This window comes from Anolis carolinensis, chromosome 2 (genome assembly GCF_035594765.1).
Source record: "Anolis carolinensis isolate JA03-04 chromosome 2, rAnoCar3.1.pri, whole genome shotgun sequence".
In the NCBI taxonomy this organism is placed as follows: Eukaryota; Metazoa; Chordata; class Lepidosauria; order Squamata; family Dactyloidae; genus Anolis; species Anolis carolinensis.
Window position 1 is genome coordinate 181,305,913 of NC_085842.1, and position 15,556 is coordinate 181,321,468.

The following is a 15,556-nucleotide window of genomic DNA, read 5'->3' on the forward strand; positions in this document are numbered from 1 at the left end:
AGAACATTCTCTGTGGATTATGTCTCATGTGTCAGATATATATTCCCCCAATCTTTTTTTAGTCATTGTTCCCCCAAGTTCTCCTGTCTGAAAAGCCATTTGACCATTCCTCATACCTGTAAACATATATTTGCCAGCAGTGAAAGCTGGTCTTTCTGAGTCTTCTCTCCACATAGTCTGTAATCACCAAGCAGACCCCCAACCTCTTCCTCCACTGCAGTCACCGCCATCTCACCCGCATGCATAGATATAGAGCAAACACTTCTGGGCAAAGGGCATTCTTTGGGTGTATCAGGGTTTGATTTTTTTTTTGGTAGGATAAGAACAGAACTTATATACAGAAGTTAAAAATCTTTATTCTCTATCTCACTCTCACTGCTGCAGATTTTTTTGGTCATTTTCCCTTTTGCATTTCTAGCTAGATGTCCCAGGGACACAACAGGCTTTAGTATCAAACACTATGTACAGAATGGTTCCAGTTGAGCCATGCTGGGAAGAAGCACAAAGCCCCTGCAATGACCGAGGTGGATCATGCTGAGTCTCGTTGGTTCTACCCGTGTCAGAATCATGCCCACTTTCAACAGAATTAAGATTCAATGCATTCGACTTGGCTGAGGCACAGACACCTCGGGGGACAAACTTTTCCTCCTCTTGGCCCCCTTCAATGCACTCCCTGGCACCAGTGAAAACTTCATAGGAGGGGCAGAGAAAAAGGGAATATGGCCTGTGTTGCCAAACTGTGGGTAATCTTCCCTCTTGGGATATCAGTCCATCCAGTCAAAGGATGTGGATCATGGGGGGAAATGCGGATGGAGGGGCAGGTTCACTGCTAAGACGGCCTCCAATAGACTTGCTTTACAAAAGCGATATGCTTTCCCCAGGGAACCCCCTTTATTCTGCTCCTCTGGGGAGTTGGGGGAGGGGTGCACAGGGAGACTAGTGAGTCAGGACGGGACCTTGGGAAAAGAGTGTTCAAACAACACCTCTTGGGAATGTTGCAGAAAGATGGGATATTTGAGCAGAGAATTCCTCACCCCTTCACCCCCATCCCAAAGCAATTTTGAGAGAAAAAACATTTCCCTCCCCCAAATCACCAGGGGAGAAACAGCAGCACTCCCAGCTGAGGGTGCAGTATAAGTTCAAAGAAGAGGATCTGTAGAGATGGCAGGCCAGTATTTCATATTCTCAAAGGGAATCTGTTCAGCAGCAATCAGTCCAGGAGGAAAGAGGAAGTTCTCACTGGGGCTCTCCTGGGAGGCAGAATCTCCAGTCTTTGTGGCTATTCAGGCAGGGGGCTCTTATGCCGGCGATACAGAGGAATTAGAGACAGAAGAGACCTCAGTGCGGGAGGTGGAGGATAATTCAGAGCCATCATCCACCTTCTTGCCAAAGAGCTGCATTATGCAGTTACGGAACTGCCAGAAGAAAAAAGGAAGTGGGGAGAAGGAGAGAGAGATAGAAAAGTTCATTAAAACTGTGTTTGGATTCTACACTCCTCCAACAAGTACCTTTCATAGCAGAATCCCCTGGGCCAAGGTAGGAATTGGATGGTTATCCTTCACACCATGGCCAATGAGGAAGGATACTAGAAGCCGTGGCCCTACAACATCTGGAGAGCCTTATGAGTCTCACATTTCACTAGGTTACACATCCTGTATATTGTGTTCTGCCTAACCCATGCATCCCTCTCTTTTCTGTACTCTTCTAGCTAACCCTGTCACAGTCCACTTGGGGACACAGAAAATTACCTGTCTGTTCATGAAGACGTAGATAATTGGGTTGTAGATAGTTGCGCTCTTTGCAAAGTAAGCAGGCAGAGCAGCTGCAAGGGGGTGGAAGGCATAGCCTGGGTTGGCAGCAGCAAAACAGGCAAAGACCGTATATGGCCCCCAGCAGAAGCAATAGGCAATGATCATGACTACCACCATCCTCGACACTTCCTTCTCAGCCTTCTGTGTAGATTCAGACTCTTTCTGCTGGGCAGCAACCTGTGTACGAGAAAGGTAAGGAGTTGGATTAGAAAGGACATAACATTTGTGATGCAATGAGGAAAGAGATTCAGTTTGCCTAGGTTGTAGGCTTTTCTGGTGGTGTTGGGTGCCTTGAAATTATTTCTGACTTATAGGGTCCCTAAGGTGAACCTATTGCAGATAAGGTTTGTTCAGAGGGAAGTTATCATTGCTTTCCCTGAGGCAGAGAGTATGACTCACCCAAGGTCATAGTCCTGGTCTTAAGGGACTAAACCACACTGGTTCTCTCAACAAACTTAAATTAGCTGGATGGTGGGGGGGGGGGAGGGGGGAGAGAACCCCATGGTCAGACATAACCACTCAATTGCAAACAGGGTATCCTCTGATAAGCAAAATAATGTTAATTAAGAAAAAGGGAAAGAGAAATCCAATGAAAATCGGAGATAAGCCTCTTGGAAGGTTTAATAGGGACTTAAGAACAGTCAAGGGCCAGATGCCAGTATGCTGGTAAGGATGCAAGTATATTGAGAATATCTTACAGAAACTGACAGTGTGAACAAGGTTTTTTACAAGAAAGATGAGGGGTGTCACTAACCAAACACTCCCAGAGGGGGACCCAATTTGGAATTCAAATATGAAAGATGTTTCATGTGTAAGAGGATGAGATTTAGTAAAAAGGACAGGATTAAGGTGAAGTGTTCTACATGAAGTGGCAGTCTTGAAGGGGTGTGAAGGACTCCACCTGGGAGGGAGAGTTACAATACAGTGTGAGTACCTACCGCACGGATAGCCAACCACACTTGCAGGTAGCAGAGAAGGATGACAGCCAGGGGAATGAAGCAACAGGTGATCATGAGGACAATCATGTAAGACAGAACACCGGGGTCATCACTGCCACTGAATACATCTGGACCGCATGAGGTCTTCAAGCCATGGGGCCAGTACCTAGAGAAAAAGTTGAAAAAGGAGAAAACTTGCTCTCACAGACGACATATAAAGTGCCCTTGAGACTCTCCTAGTGCTGTTTGTGTTCACGACAACTGACATTTGTTCCAGGAAAAGAGAAAGATAGATGCAACCTTACGATGTAAATTAATTTAGGCCAACTATATGTTTGGCATTCACAGGATAAAGGAGTTAATACTTGAAATGTTTCCAACATCTTCTTTAAATGCCCAAATGTGAGCTTAATACCCTTATACTGATTTTCTGCTTAGAGTTTGCAGCCGCACCTGTCTAAAGTTATTTCTGAAGTCCGATGGGCTAAAGGAGACTGTGCGCTCTCCTTGTTTCTTCCCAGCAAGGAATTCCACAACCAACACCATTGAACAGCTTACTTCCTTTACTCATGTGCAATAGAAGCAGCCCACCCTGAGCAAGACTTCTGGGGTAGTTTAACAAACCTCATAGAATTTCTCTGCTGAATACAGAATGCTGTATATAATCACGTCTTCCCCTAAATCTAACTCCTTTCGTACTGGCAGCCTTTCCTTCCATGCTGACCATTATCTCCTGTAATGCTGCTTGTCCTAGTCCCTCCACTTCACACTCACCTACTCCAGCCAAAGACGGGTGGTGCTGTCCATACAGCAGACCACACCCAGGAGAAGACAATGCCAGCCACGGCCAGTTTGGCATCGAACTTGACATTTCCAAAGGGCTTGCAGACAACGACCCAGCGTTCCCAAGATATAACGGCCAAGGACCAGAGAGCTGAGATACCTATGGAGAAGAGGAGCACAAGGGATAGCTGTCACTAGCAAGGAGCGACATGGAATTCAGGATGGCATCTACACTGGGAATATGGAAGCAAGGATCCATCTTCCTTTCAGCTTATCTCCTATCACCTTTTGTGGACTGCCTTTTTTGGATACTAAAACAGGAGCACAAAAAAGGAGTTGTGGGTGCTGCGGCAGACCAAATAAAACCTTTGTTAAATTCCCAGCAATTGATTTCTGGAGTGCAAGAGATTAGCATACATGAGGAAGCTAGGGACAAAGCATAGGAGGAGAATTTAAATATTCCTGCACTAGAAATTCCTGATAAAGAGAAGCATCACAAAAGGAAGACAGTGGGGCGGGGGGGGGGGGGGTCTGAAAGGACCACAGGGGAGCAAGATGTTATGTCATGGGAGGCTTAACATACATATGAGGAATATTGACATGTGGGAGGGATTGAAGCTAAAAACATGGGAAATAAACCATCAATTTGTCTCTTACCACAAGTTGAAACAGTGTATCCCTCCAGCACACACATAGGGTGGCCAAGGATGAAGTAGCCAGAGATCTGGTTGATGACACTGATGGTACTGGCAATAACCGTCTCACCCAGATCAGCTATCGCCAAGTTTACCAGAATCCAGTTCAGAGGATGCCGTAGCTTCTTGAATTTGGCAGTGGCCACCAATACCAAACCATTGGTGAAGATTGAAGCGATGACCACAAAAATCATCCAGACAGAAGTGATATTGTAGACCCAGCGTGGCGCAATGTGATAGTTTGGACCTTCAAAGGGGCCTGCCAGAGAAGGGAAAAGTTAGGAGTTAGAAGGAGCCTCACCAGTATAGCAATCACCACACACACATCTACCAGCAGGTTACTGTGCCAAGAAAAAACTACTGTAAGTGTCTCATCCTTCCTCAGTGTCCCTATCCTCACATATTATTTGGGATCATTCTACTAGGAAAACTGAGAAATTTACACTTCTCCCTGACTTGCACACGAAGACTCCTACGTACTTGCAGCTGGATTAGCAACACTTTCTGAAAACCTTTTCAGATGCTTTCTCAATACCACTGACAAATCATATTTCTGGAACACTCATCCCCATGACATTTGTGATCTGGGTTGTAAACATCAAAGAAGCCTCCCACCTCCAGAGAAACCCAAAGTCCATTCTTTGGGATGGACCCATGTGTTTTGATGCCCCTGCTGGGCTCACCCCGGGTATTGTTGCTGTTGGTATAAGTGAACAAGCTATCCCTTGTGGTGTCGTCTTCATCATTGCGCCGTCGGGCAGCAAATACTGCCACATCCCAGGCTTCCGTCACGGTCCCTGCCATCTTCTTTCCCGCTTACTACCAGCGCTTGTTGTTTTTTGCCCCTTTCCTATCCCCTCACTTTCCTTCTCTTCCTAGTTTCGCTCTCTCCCCCCTTTTCTCTCCTCTCTCTCTTCTTCTCTTCTTTCCCTCTCTACCGCTCAGTCTCTCCCATCCAAACGTCAGTGACAGGGCCCAGAGCACTGCCCATTTTTATACCCACCCCCCCAGGCGGATTAAGCCCCTGACTTGGAGAACAAGATCCTCAAAGCCCTTAAACGTTTTATCTCTTAATTGGGCTGTGATTTGGCCCCCTCCCTGTGTCATTTTCCTGCTCCCTCTCTCTGGTTGCAGCAGTATGAATGGCTCATGCTTGTCCTGCGTCACCCTTGGTGTATTTGCTGGACACTTCAGGTGAGGGATGAGCACGGAGGGGTGATTAGAGAGTCAAAAGAGCTCAGCTAATCCCTCTCACGAATGGTTCTTCCTTGCAATTTCCTAATGGCCCATTTTTCTAAATAGGCTAAGGGACCTTTTAGCCCAGTTTCGCTATCTATAGAGATGGTAGTTTGGCACCGAAGCCTGATTTCCAGTCCACCACAGACTCATGGCAAATAAGACCATAAGTCAATATGTCAGAAAATAGCCACTCCTATGTGGTGTTAACGAAAACTAGCCCAACAAAAACATTTTAAAACAAATCAACACTTCCTAGAGAGGAAATGTCTGCTGAACACAGGGGCATTGTCTCCCAGAGCTTATTCACAGGATGTCAAATGGTTACTATACAAAAAAGCACACTCCTGAGAATCTCATGTGCAGGGCAGGGCAAAACCACACCACAAAGACAACAGTTCTTGTGTGGTTGTAGAGCCATCTTCCAGATCCCCGTGTGTCTTGTGGCATGGAGAAGAAGGAAAGGAAGTAGGGCCCAAGGCACTCAAGAGTTCACTGCCTCATGACTGATGCCAGCAATCCAAGCCACAGGATAGATGGTTTTTGAAAAACGTCACCTTTCAACTTGTGTAACTGAAGAGCAGCTTCAACCTTTTCTGTCCCACAGTTAAACAGAGCTGGCTAAGAGACAAGAGGGGAGCGAAAGACCTCTGCAGCTGGTCATATGCTTGTCACATCCTTCTCATTAGCACAACAGGAGTGATGCCAATCCATTTTCAGTGGAACTGTAACATTTCCTTTTCCAATTGGCATGGTTCAAATGTTGGCTCATGATCTTATCGTGTGCGCTGTTAAGGCACAAATGAGGTGGTGAGGATTTAGCACCATGGGCTTGTAACATTCCAAGATGGTGGGGGTTTTTTTGGGTTTTTTTTTACAAATAGCAAAAAAGACTATTGTGAAGAGAGTTAATAAGCAAGAAAGGGAAGAGTTTCCTTTAACGAATTGCAGCTGTAATGATACCGAACCAAAATAGAGCCCCTTGTTACTACAACAAACTACTTTTCCAAGCTCTATTCGCAGCACACAAGATCTACATCCTATTTGGTCTGGTATAACATACAGCCTTAGGATTCATCCTTCAGTATACCATTCAAAAGACATGCAAGTTAGTAGAAAAAGGCTGATGCAAGCAGCTAATCATTAGCAAGCTTAAAGGTCTAATTAAAGTACTGCTAAGAAGACCAATAAATGGGTCCTAATTTTAAAAAAACAAAACAACCAAGCCTTAACTCTCCCTGGAAGTCGGGATGACTAAACTGAGGTTGTTTTACTTTGGCCATATCATAAGAAGATCTGATTTACCAGGAAAGCCAATAAGGCAAAAGGCAGTAGGAGAAGAGGAAAATCACATTACAGGTGGATGAATTCAGTCAGGGAAGAGATAGCTCTGAGTCTATAAGAGTAAGGCTGTTAGTTGGAGGGGCTATAAGGTTGAAGTTGACTTGAAGGTAGTTGACAATAAATAACTTATTACATGTTTAAGTTAAAATCCTGTTTTAGAGCTTTTACCATTCATGCTTTTACTCAACTACCACACTTTCTGCCCTTGGGAGGCAAGGAAACAGCTGCATAACATTTCAAAAATCCTATTTTTGACTCATCACACCCAAATCTTCCTCTAGTTTTTTCTTTTCTCCTTCCTTTATAACAGCCTTAACTATCTGCTTTCTTTTAATTAAAATGCCATGGAAAAGAAATATTAGTTTCCTGGGAGAAAATAGGAGGTTGCATCTGGTGGCTGTTGAAGATCTCCAGAGAGCCGCCTGGTTAAAAACCAGCCGAGTCCTCTTTCAAGCCACTTGCTTATTTTAAATTTTTTATCCTCACCACTAGCTATTAACATCTCACCATTGACTATAAACAAAGATTCCTACAGCAGTTTGCATATATTAAAAACCAGCTGGGAAAATGTAAAATCTGTTGGCTCATCTGAACACTCAGTTAATTAACTGATAACTTAATTCGGGTCCCACTTAAATCAATTAAATTAAAACATATTTATTTATCTCCTTTGTTAGAAAAATTCTGCTTTAACAGATCTGTAATTGGATTTTAATTAGTTTCTGTCACTGCACCATCAAACACCACATTAGATATCAACACAACATAAACACTCAACAGCATTTTGGAAGGTAACCTGTTTTTGCTTATTTGGCAAATTAAAACCATATGCCAGTTGGGGCTAGTTCTACACTGTAGAATGAATGTAGTTAAATCCCATTTGAACAGCCCTAGCTCAATGCTATGGAATCATCAGAGCTGTAGTTTTACAAGGTCTTCAGCTTCTCTGTCAAAGTGTGATAGTGCTTCACCAAACTACAAATCTCAATATTTGATAGCACTGAACCATGGTAGTTAAACTGGTATCACACTGCATTACTCTACAGTGTAGATCCACAGGTGTGTGTGTGTATGTATGATCTATTTTCTCAACACTGTAAATATTTATTTATTTATTATTATTACATCATTTCTACCCTGCCCTTCTCACCCCCCAGGGGACTCAGGGCGGCTTACAACTGAACATATACATCAAAACAATTTATAACACGTTTAAAAATAAATTTAAATTAAAAATTACATTAAAATTGAGAGCTTACATTAAAAACCTACATACTGTAGTTATACATATAAATATACATTCAGGTGCATTTCAAGTCCAAGTGGGGGCAATCAGTGAGTAGTATAATTATTGTATCTCATTTCTACTGCTACTCTTGTTCAAAGGCCTGGTCCCATAACCACGTTTTCGTTCTTTTTCGGAAAGACAGAAGGGAGGGAGTCTGTCTAATTTCATTTCTGAGGGCGTTCCATAGACTGGGGGCCACCATGAAAAGGCACAACTGAAAATACCACACAGCACATCATCATGCATAACAAAGTTGTAGCACCCCACATCGAGCCACAGCCTGATGAGTAAAAACATACTATAATTAATGCAATGGAAGTGGGGCTACCATCAGCCCCCTCCACTGGCCTTTGCCCACCTCCAAGTGTGGTATGACGTTCTTAGCTGAAGAATAGGGACAGAGAAAAAGCCAGTCTGTGACCTTTCGTTCCTCAACATTTCCGGAATCAGTGCCAATCTTATAGTGCTTTCAGCAAAGGCATGTTGTAGTTTTTCAGCGAAGTCTTGCGGCACATTAAAGACTAACATGCTTTATTTGGCATAAGCCAAACACTTGACTTAAAACATATTAGCCTTTAAGATGCTCAAGACTCTTTGCTATTTGCTGCTACAGACTAACCCAACCAATCCCCTGTAAATTCATCTTTCTGCTTTCCTCTTACTCCTGTTGTATCATGTCTTTTTGGAATTTGGACTAGAAGCCTGCAGCCAGTGACTGTCTTCTCTTAAGAAAACAGCTGACACATAAGCCATTGCAACAGCCTTTCCAACTGTACAGCAGTACATATAGATGTTACAGTAGGAAGAGGCAAACTTTTTCCTCCATGGGCCAGAAGAAAAAGCCCAACTGGCTTCATCCAGCCCACGGGCCTTAGTTTTCCCATACCTGTGCCATAGGCAAGCACAAACTTCCCACCATTTAACAGCAGTACGATCATGAAGTTGTTAAAGAATAAAGCTCTAGTATAGGGGTTCTTCTTAGCACCACAACTTTTCCTACTGAAATACATACTACCATAGCTCAATCTTTCTTCCTAGCTAAAAAAAACCCCTCAAGTCAATTTTCCTATGTTGGAAACCACCCCCCACCCCCAATTTGATTGTCAACAAAGTTGTTACATGATAAAACTATGTAATATGATTTTTGTTCCTGGGTTATAAATGTCGTTTCCTAATTGGTTCTGTCATAAAAACATGGAAAACGTTTATTAAACTGCAAAAACGTTGTTTTTGTGGGACATCCTGCAGCACATTTTGCTATAGTTTTTCGATGAATATCTCATTGAGTCTCAACCAATTCAACATAGTTTGTGGCAGCCACAAAAGTTTCTGGAGTATAACAACTGCTTTCAACCTAAGTACTGCTCAATTAAACAGGAAATAACACTTTCAAACCAAGAACAGATTTTTTTTTTAAATTTCGTTACATAATGTAATAACTGTGTACAAAATCTGTTCTTTGAATTGCATTGTTAATAGCTGTCAGGCCAACTATAATTTATGGTGAATGAAAGGCCTCAAACTCACTCTGTTAGAAACAGTCCTGCTCAGATCTTGCAGACTCAGTGCCATAGCTTCCATGATACAGTCTATCCATTTGCAATGCAATATTTTTTCCCTATTGCCTTCTACCATACCAAGCATGATTTTTTTTTCTAACAAATCCTGTTTCCTCATGATACAGTAGAGTCTCACTTATCCAACATAAACGGGCCAGCAGAAAGTTGGATAAGGGAATATGTTGGATAATAAGGAGAGATTAAGGAAAAGCCTATTAAACTTTAAATTAGGTTATGATTTTACAAATTAAGCACCAAAACATCATGTTATACAACAAATTGGACAGAAAAAGTAGTTCAGTACGCAGTAATGCTATGTAGTAATTCCTGTATTTACGAATTTAGCACCAAAATATCATGATGTTTTGAAAACATTGACGGCAAAAATGCGTTGGATAATCCAGAACATTGGATGAGCGAGTGTTGGATAAGTGAGACTCTACTGTATTGCCATAAGCATGATAGTCTCCATTTATTTTGGCTTCTAGGGCTCACAAAAAGAAAAAGGAAAAAGAATTCACCTAGCACCACATTTCCTCACTGCATCTAGCTTTCCAAAACATACATTGAAATTAAATATATGATGGCATGAACAATCCTGACTTTCGTATTTAGTGATGTTGTCGACTGCGTTTTAGGGGATCGGGCCCTTAAGGAGAGACCCGACCCGGTCCTGAGGGAACGGACCTTGGCGAAGCCAAAAGGAGACTATGAGCCGCAATACAACCTGGAGCCGAAATGAAGAAGGTCCGCCAAAGATGAAGGAAAATCCGCCAAGGAGTTTTTATTGAGCGATTCAGCTGAAAAGGACACTAGTAGCGATCATTCAGTCTACTAGCGTATCATATGTTTCAAATAAAGCCATATTTATACAATGTTTCGGTCTGACAGCCCTTTGAATTTCCCGCCCCGCTCCCCCGCCTATCTGATCGCGGATAGGCTAGAAGGTTGAACGAGGCGGGCTTTCGTTTCCCGCCTTGCTCTGTTGGCCCAATAGGGAGCTGCTTTTTGTCCCCACTCGAGCCAATCAGGAAGGAGAAGGCGGGAGTCATTGAAACAATGAAGTGACAGGGCAGGAAATATCAGATTAGTCCTTGCCCGGCTGATTTCTAAAGGGATTAATGACAGTCATCAGGGGTCCCTGTCATGTACACTGATTTCAGATATGCCTTAAGGTGTCAGGGGGAAGTAAGGATGGGTGGCAATGGGCGCAGCAGGGCGTCTTCCTGAGACGTCCTGGTTTTCCCTTTGGAGGAGATATGACAATGTTTGCCTTGGGGGCGAATCACCTTTAGGACTCAAGCCTTATATTGTCCATGCAATCTGAATTAGATTGGGTTAAACTGTGGCAGATTATCCTTTTGTTTTGGGGAAGGTAAACCTGGGTCATAGGAGCTGGGGTTCATGTTGGGGTCAAAATATTTCCCATTTGATTTCATGATTTGACAATTATATGAAATAAAATGAAAAATAAAATAAAGTTGGAACATAAACCCAGCTGGGAAAAACACATATTTTCCGGGGATCCCAAAGAGTACAAATACATATAGGCAGATAGATAGATTTCAAGGAAATAAGGGAGAATCCATAAAGGTGGGTTACATTGCATAAAGGGGAATCATGAATGATATAAACAATTGAAAACATTTGATAAGAACGAAGTTCACAACATCTGGGGAACCCAAATATGGAAATTCATAAAAGTGGAGTTTTAGCAGCATGATTTCACAATTCATGGAGTTGTTATCTCTTGCCTCAGAGTGCAGGGATAATCCACAGTAAACTCCAGTAAAAAGTCTCAATCACCTTCTACTATAAATATATGGAATATAGAACATAAAGTCTTGATTTTTGAACTATCTTTTACAAAGTCCTGGGGGGGGGGGGTGGTCACCTCGATCACATTTTCCCCCCTTCGGCGCTTGGAAATGGCTATGAACATTTCCCAAAGCCCCGACATTTCACTGCATGCAGGGCCTCTGCCTTGGTAGATCAGATTGTGCCTTTTTGTTGGAGGGCAGGAGCTTGAAGAGGTGAAAGCTGAGGTTCAGTCAGTGGTGGGTGATCCCATGGTGTTGAAACAGATGTCCCTTGGTCTGGAGTCATGGGAAATGGAGCATGAAGGTGGAGGTGGTGAGGGCTGGGGATGATGGAGGCTGTGATGCAGTACTCCCATTTGGCTGCCTTTTCTTGGCTGCAGCTTGGGCCCCCCTTTGTAGTTGGCAGCTGGGGGCAACTGGGCACAGCTTCTGCGCCTCACAGCATGGCGCCTCCTGGTGACTGTAGGCAGGTCCAGCACTCCAACAGAGGAGACGGAAAGGAGAGAGTGCCTAGGGAAACTAAGGACAGATTATAAGCCCCCCCTCCCTCCCGTGGTGGGGTTAGTCAGGGAAGTCACTCATACCTTGTGAGGGCTCCAGCAGTCCTGGGGTCCTTCTTTGGCACAGCTCTGGTGAGGGCGGAACATCCTTCCCTCATGGTGGTCACTGGTAGAATCCTGTTCACTTCTTCTGGGACATCTTCTGCCATGGCGGCCAATTCTGTCCCCTGGTGATGTCATGAGGGCATCCTTGGCAGCGTCAAAGGCAGACCTGCACTCAGTAGCCCTTTGCCAGGGCAGAACCAGGCCAGCTGGAGGGCACCATACGGTGGTCTGGCCATAAAAGCCTGCCATGTGCAAGAATCCTTTCAGCAGTGTCTTAGTCTCTAGCCCCTGAGCCAGGCAGATGGGGCTGCTTCCCCTGTGGGGGTCTCAGATCAGCCCCAGGTGGGGCTGTCTCTTCTGGGTGACTGGGGGTCCGGGCTTACCCTCACAGGACCATCTCCAATGGCCTCTGGGTTCTAGCTGCTGCATGAAATCCACAGCGCACTCCGAGAGCCCCTACCCAGGTCTTAGAACTGTTCATGGTGGCAGGTATGGATTATGGGTCTTGCAGTCTGGTCTGATGTCCTCAGTCAGGTGGTTGGGTCCGGTCCTCTGGATCTCTTCAGCTGTGCCTGGAAGGTCCCCTGGACTCTGTACTGCCCCCCTCATATTTAAAGGCAGTTAGAGGGATTTTTAAAACATTCACACGCATGCACTCAGGGAAAGGGAGGGAGAAGGACCCGAAAGGAAGAAAGGAGATTGTTGGGGAACTGTGGAGAGTGAAAGAGTGCCTTTACTATAAAAGTAAACCAGGATTTTGACTGTATGTTTATAAGGAGAAATGGGGATGCTGGGAGTTCCCTTCACAGGGGAAGGAAGGGGGGAGAGAAAGCTTTGAAAAAGGAGAATGTTGAAGCGCATTTTGGCCTAGGAAAACATGAAGTGGAAGGGAGAGAGAGAGAGAAAAAAAACTCACATATAGAAAAATACATGCATTCTTCCACCCCCCTTTGTCCCTAAGATAAGGGAGGTTTGAGAAGAGAGAGACAAGAAAAAGTTAAAACCACAGAAGCAGCAGGATTTCTCTGGGGGGGGGGTCACAAAATATTAGGGCTTGAACCTTTGAAAATAGGGAGGTGAGATGGCACAGAAGAAAAGGGAGAGAGAGAGAGAGCATAGCACTAAGCTAGTCCATTCCAGCCCTCCTTCCCAGAAAACTATATATCACTGGTGGCTTTTAAGGCAAAGGGATGAGTAGAGAAGAGTTTACAGCCCACACATTACATAAACACACAAAATTTAACCAACACTTTTCTGGGAGTCCCCCTCCCCCACCCAAATCCTTTGCCATGCTTCCCAGATGGGAGAGAAAGAAAAGGGGAAATTAAGAAACAGAAGCGGCTAAAGGAATGGCCCCCCTCCCCCCTTTTGTAAGGACCAAAGGAAATATAAGACAACACTGAGGTAAAATCTTAGGGATAGTGTCTAGAAAATGGGAACAAAGGGAAATAAGGGATTTTAAAAGGTGAGAAGAGAGGAAGGAGAGGAGAAATGGATTTGAGATTTGAGAGAGAGAGAGAGATTTTCACTCAGGCCGGGGAAGAGAGAGAGAGAGAAAAGAAAAAAAGGGTACAATTTGAGGGTAGGCAAGGCAGAATATCAAGTTGGAGAAGATTTGATTTGAAAGAAGGAAGCGATCCTTGGAGAACTATAGATCTTGGTGGCAGGCTTCAGGACTGAATCTTCTCCCCCCTTTGCCCCTCCAAAAACAGGAAGAGAAAAAAAGTGTCCTCTTTGCACAATCTCCCCGCAGCCCCTCCTTCTCCTCTCTCTCCAAGAGAGGAATGAGCGCAGAGAGAGAGAGAGAGAGAGAGAGAGAGAGAGAGAGAGAGAGCCTGGTGGGGGCAAGAGAAGGAGGGGGGATGGTGGGGTGATTCTTCCCATCTGAGGAAAACTCAGAATGTGGCAGGAGTTGAGTGGCAGGGGCAGATACAATTTGGGGGGGGGGCATCAGGCTTCAAAGGAACGGCTGGGATGGGGGCTGAGAGAGTGTGACTTGAGAAGAGGAACAGTGTTTTGGATCAGGTGTGTTTTGGGGTGAGAGGGGAGGGGGCTGGGAGCCCTCCTCCACGTTAGACTGGGCTGAACTCTCTGGAGGGGAATTTCTTGGGGGGGGGGATCCCTGAAGCAAGGGTTCCCTTGGAAGGCCAATTTGGGAGTCCTAGATCAGTGTAGGACTCAGGGTGAGGAGAAAAAGTAGGGATAGGGATGGGGCAGAGGGCCTGGGCTGATGGGGTGGGGGGAGAAGGCAAGCAAATGTGTCCAGAAAATCCTCTGGAGGAGGGGGTAAGGGGAAAGGGTCTAGAGAGGAATCTTTGGGGGGGTTGTTTTTGGAGCCCAAATCTCTGCATGGGAAGACGTGGACCCCCTCCCCCCTCCAATTCTCTCCCTGGCTTTAGGGCCATGAACATCGCGGCATAAGCAAGCTGGAACCACCTGCCCTCCCCATGGTGAGTCACCTTAGGTCAACACTCCGAATTCGGCGACTCAAGCGGGGGGGGGGGCAAGCTGTTCCCCCTTCAAGGGCCACGAGGGGCCACTTATGCGTGCTGAGTTAGCCCAACCTGGCCTGCACCATGCTTTTCGATGCAAGCCCACCCCAATTGGCCAGGATCTTGCCCAATGGAGAATCCCTGGGGATGTCTGCTGGGGTGGGACACCCTAGACGTGCTGAACAAACACCCATCCTTGGCTCAGCCCCTGCCTACACTGACAGTTAATGGAGTAACGACTCACCCAACCGGCCAGATGCAGCTCATCCTTCCAAGAGTTCCTTCCACCAAGGCTGAATGGCTGGCGTTCGTGGAATCCGCAGGTGCCCCGGGAACACAACCGTTCCCCTACCCCACGATCCTTGAACCTGTAATCTGCAAGCCAGACTGTTCTCACACGCCTCCAGGTGCCAGATGTTCCCGCGTTTCACCAGGAATTTGTTACCGAGCCCTGATCCGAAGTGCAATACCTCCAGAGCTCCGCCCACCTGGGTCTCAACAACGGAGCCGGTTCCCTTTTTTTCAGGGCGTCCCCTGTTTCACGTTGGCGCCTTTCCTTCGAGGAGCTAAAAATCTGCTTCCTCCTATCTGGCTCCTTTGTTCAGTACCCTGAATCAGATCTAGAGAGAGAAAGGGACTGCCAGAGAAATTTAGATGTGAAAATGAGGTCAAATTGTTGGTCGGAGGGCCCTCCTTGCAGCCGTTTCTCTCCCCAACCTGCTCCAGAATATCTGGACCAAGGTCGCCGCTTGGAATTTTAGCCTAGAAATTGATTTTTTTGGAACTTCCAAGCAAGTCCCTTCGTGGTAAAGCCAAATTATGTTGTCGACCGCATTTTAGGGGATCGGGCCCTTAAGGAGAGACCCGACCCGGTCCTGAGGGAACGGACCTTGGCGAAGCCAAAAGGAGACTATGAGCCGCAATACAACCTGGAGCCGAAATGAAGAAGGTCCGCCAAAGATGAAGGAAAATCCGCCAAGGAGTT

At 45.3% G+C, this 15,556-nt stretch overlaps 1 protein-coding gene and 1 long non-coding RNA gene across 2 annotated transcripts; both read right to left on the reverse strand.

Annotated features, from left to right (window-relative positions):
* Positions 1-331: 331 nt before the first annotated feature.
* LOC100564371 (red-sensitive opsin-like) lies at positions 332-5,202 on the reverse strand. The gene is made up of 6 exons (XM_008103916.3): positions 4,911-5,202; positions 4,190-4,486; positions 3,524-3,692; positions 2,750-2,915; positions 1,749-1,988; positions 332-1,415 (listed from the first exon to the last, which is right to left on the reverse strand). Exons 1-6 carry the CDS (start codon positions 5,029-5,031, stop codon positions 1,299-1,301), a joined length of 1,110 nt encoding a protein of 369 aa, XP_008102123.1. The 5' UTR covers positions 5,032-5,202; the 3' UTR covers positions 332-1,298.
* Positions 5,203-11,073: 5,871 nt separating this feature from the next.
* Positions 11,074-15,524, reverse strand: LOC134296390 (uncharacterized). Its single transcript, XR_010003119.1, has 2 exons — positions 12,463-15,524; positions 11,074-12,321 (listed from the first exon to the last, which is right to left on the reverse strand). It is a non-coding gene; the product is annotated as an uncharacterized LOC134296390 (long non-coding RNA).
* Positions 15,525-15,556: the final 32 nt, after the last annotated feature.

What these genes read in the sequence shown, in the direction of transcription:
- LOC100564371 (XM_008103916.3), bottom strand. Translation starts at nt 5,031, where the DNA reads ATGGCAGGGACCGTGACGGAAGCCTGGGATGTGGCAGTATTTGCTGCC. An exon ending in CAACAGCAACAATACCCGGG is followed by an intron (nt 4,487 to 4,910) that starts GTGAGCCCAGCA and finishes CTTCTCTGGCAG; the next exon opens with GCCCCTTTGAAGGTCCAAAC. An exon ending in ACGTCTTCATGAACAGACAG is followed by an intron (nt 1,416 to 1,748) that starts GTAATTTTCTGT and finishes TTCTTCTGGCAG; the next exon opens with TTCCGTAACTGCATAATGCA.